Genomic DNA, 1153 nt, shown 5'->3' with positions numbered 1-1153 from the left:
TTTTAAAGTTAAAAAAAGCTCTTTTTTTTTTTTTTTCCCCCCGAGGCGAAAAGTTCTCCGCGGAGTTAGAAAAGCGCATTTTTAAATGCCAGGACGTTTTCGGGGCTTGAAAAGTCTCAGGTTTGGACTCCTGGTGGGTCCCTTCCCACTCGGAGCATCCTGTGGTTCTGTGAAAGCCCAGGCACACAACGAAAGGCGAGGTTCAGGTTGGATGTCAGATGGTTTTTCCACCCAGGCACACAATAAAGGCGAGATTAAGGTTGGATATTAGATGGTTTTTCATCCAGAGGGTGGAACAGGGACGGTCACATCCCCAAACCTCCCAGAGCTCAAGGAACGCCCTCGGGGATGGGGTGGGGTTGTCGAGGTATCAATGCAGGGCCAGGCCTTGGGACTCCGCCATCATTCCAGCTCCAACACCCTGTGATTCTGTGCCATTCCAGGCACCTCCAGGAGATGACGTCCACCCAGCTGGCCTGTGCCAACAACCCCTGCGAGGCCAAGTGCCCCCAGCCCTTGGCCACCAGCAGCAACGAGCCCTGCGTGGTGACCTGCGGCGACTCGCGGGTGATCATCTACCCGCCGCCCGTCGTGGTCACCTTCCCGGGGCCCATCCTCACCACCTACCCCCAGCAAACCGTCGTGGGCTCCTCGGAGGCCTCGGAGGTGACCCTGGCGGAGCCTCCCAGCGCTGCCCCTCTGCCCACGGAGGTGGCGGGCAGGTTGGAGGCGGCCGCCGACAAACTCCCCGCCCAGGCGCTCGCCCGGCCCGAGCCCCGCTGCGCCCCCAAATATTCCTACACCTACTCCTCCCAGTGGACGCATCCCTGCAATTCCTACCGCTCGGGGAAACGCTGGACTCACTGAGACGGTGAAAGGAGGCGGGCGAAGGATAAAAAAAAAAAAAAACGCCAGAGGGAAATTTCGGGCTGGAGCCCAGAGGCTCCCACCGGGATGCTGCGAGTGCTCGGTCCCCTCTCCCCGGGAGAGGCTCCCGTGTTGAGCTGTCTCGTTCTGCCTTTAGCTTAGAGCTGCTTCTCCCTCCGGTTTTTTGCAGCAGCGTTGCCGTCGCTTCCGTTGCGCTTTGCCTTTTTTTTTTTTTTTTTTTTTTTTTTTTTTTTTTTTTTTTTTTTTTTTTTTTTTTTTTTTTTTT

General features: G+C 56.3%; 1 protein-coding gene across 1 annotated transcript; it reads left to right on the top strand.

Moving 5' to 3' along the window:
• Positions 1-456: 456 nt before the first annotated feature.
• Positions 457-887, top strand: LOC114072430 (beta-keratin-related protein-like). Its single transcript, XM_027910328.1, has one exon. The coding sequence runs from the start codon at positions 457-459 to the stop codon at positions 865-867; it is 411 nt and encodes a 136-aa protein (XP_027766129.1). The 3' UTR covers positions 868-887.
• The last annotated feature ends 266 nt before the right edge of the window (positions 888-1153 follow it).

This window comes from Empidonax traillii, unplaced genomic scaffold (assembly GCF_003031625.1).
Source record: "Empidonax traillii isolate 1590-97213 ecotype Southwest subspecies unplaced genomic scaffold, ASM303162v1 scaffold3188:size27256, whole genome shotgun sequence".
Lineage (NCBI taxonomy): Eukaryota > Metazoa > Chordata > Aves > Passeriformes > Tyrannidae > Empidonax > Empidonax traillii.
Note: the sequence above shows the minus strand (reverse complement) of the source record. Positions and strands in the feature narration are given on the sequence as shown.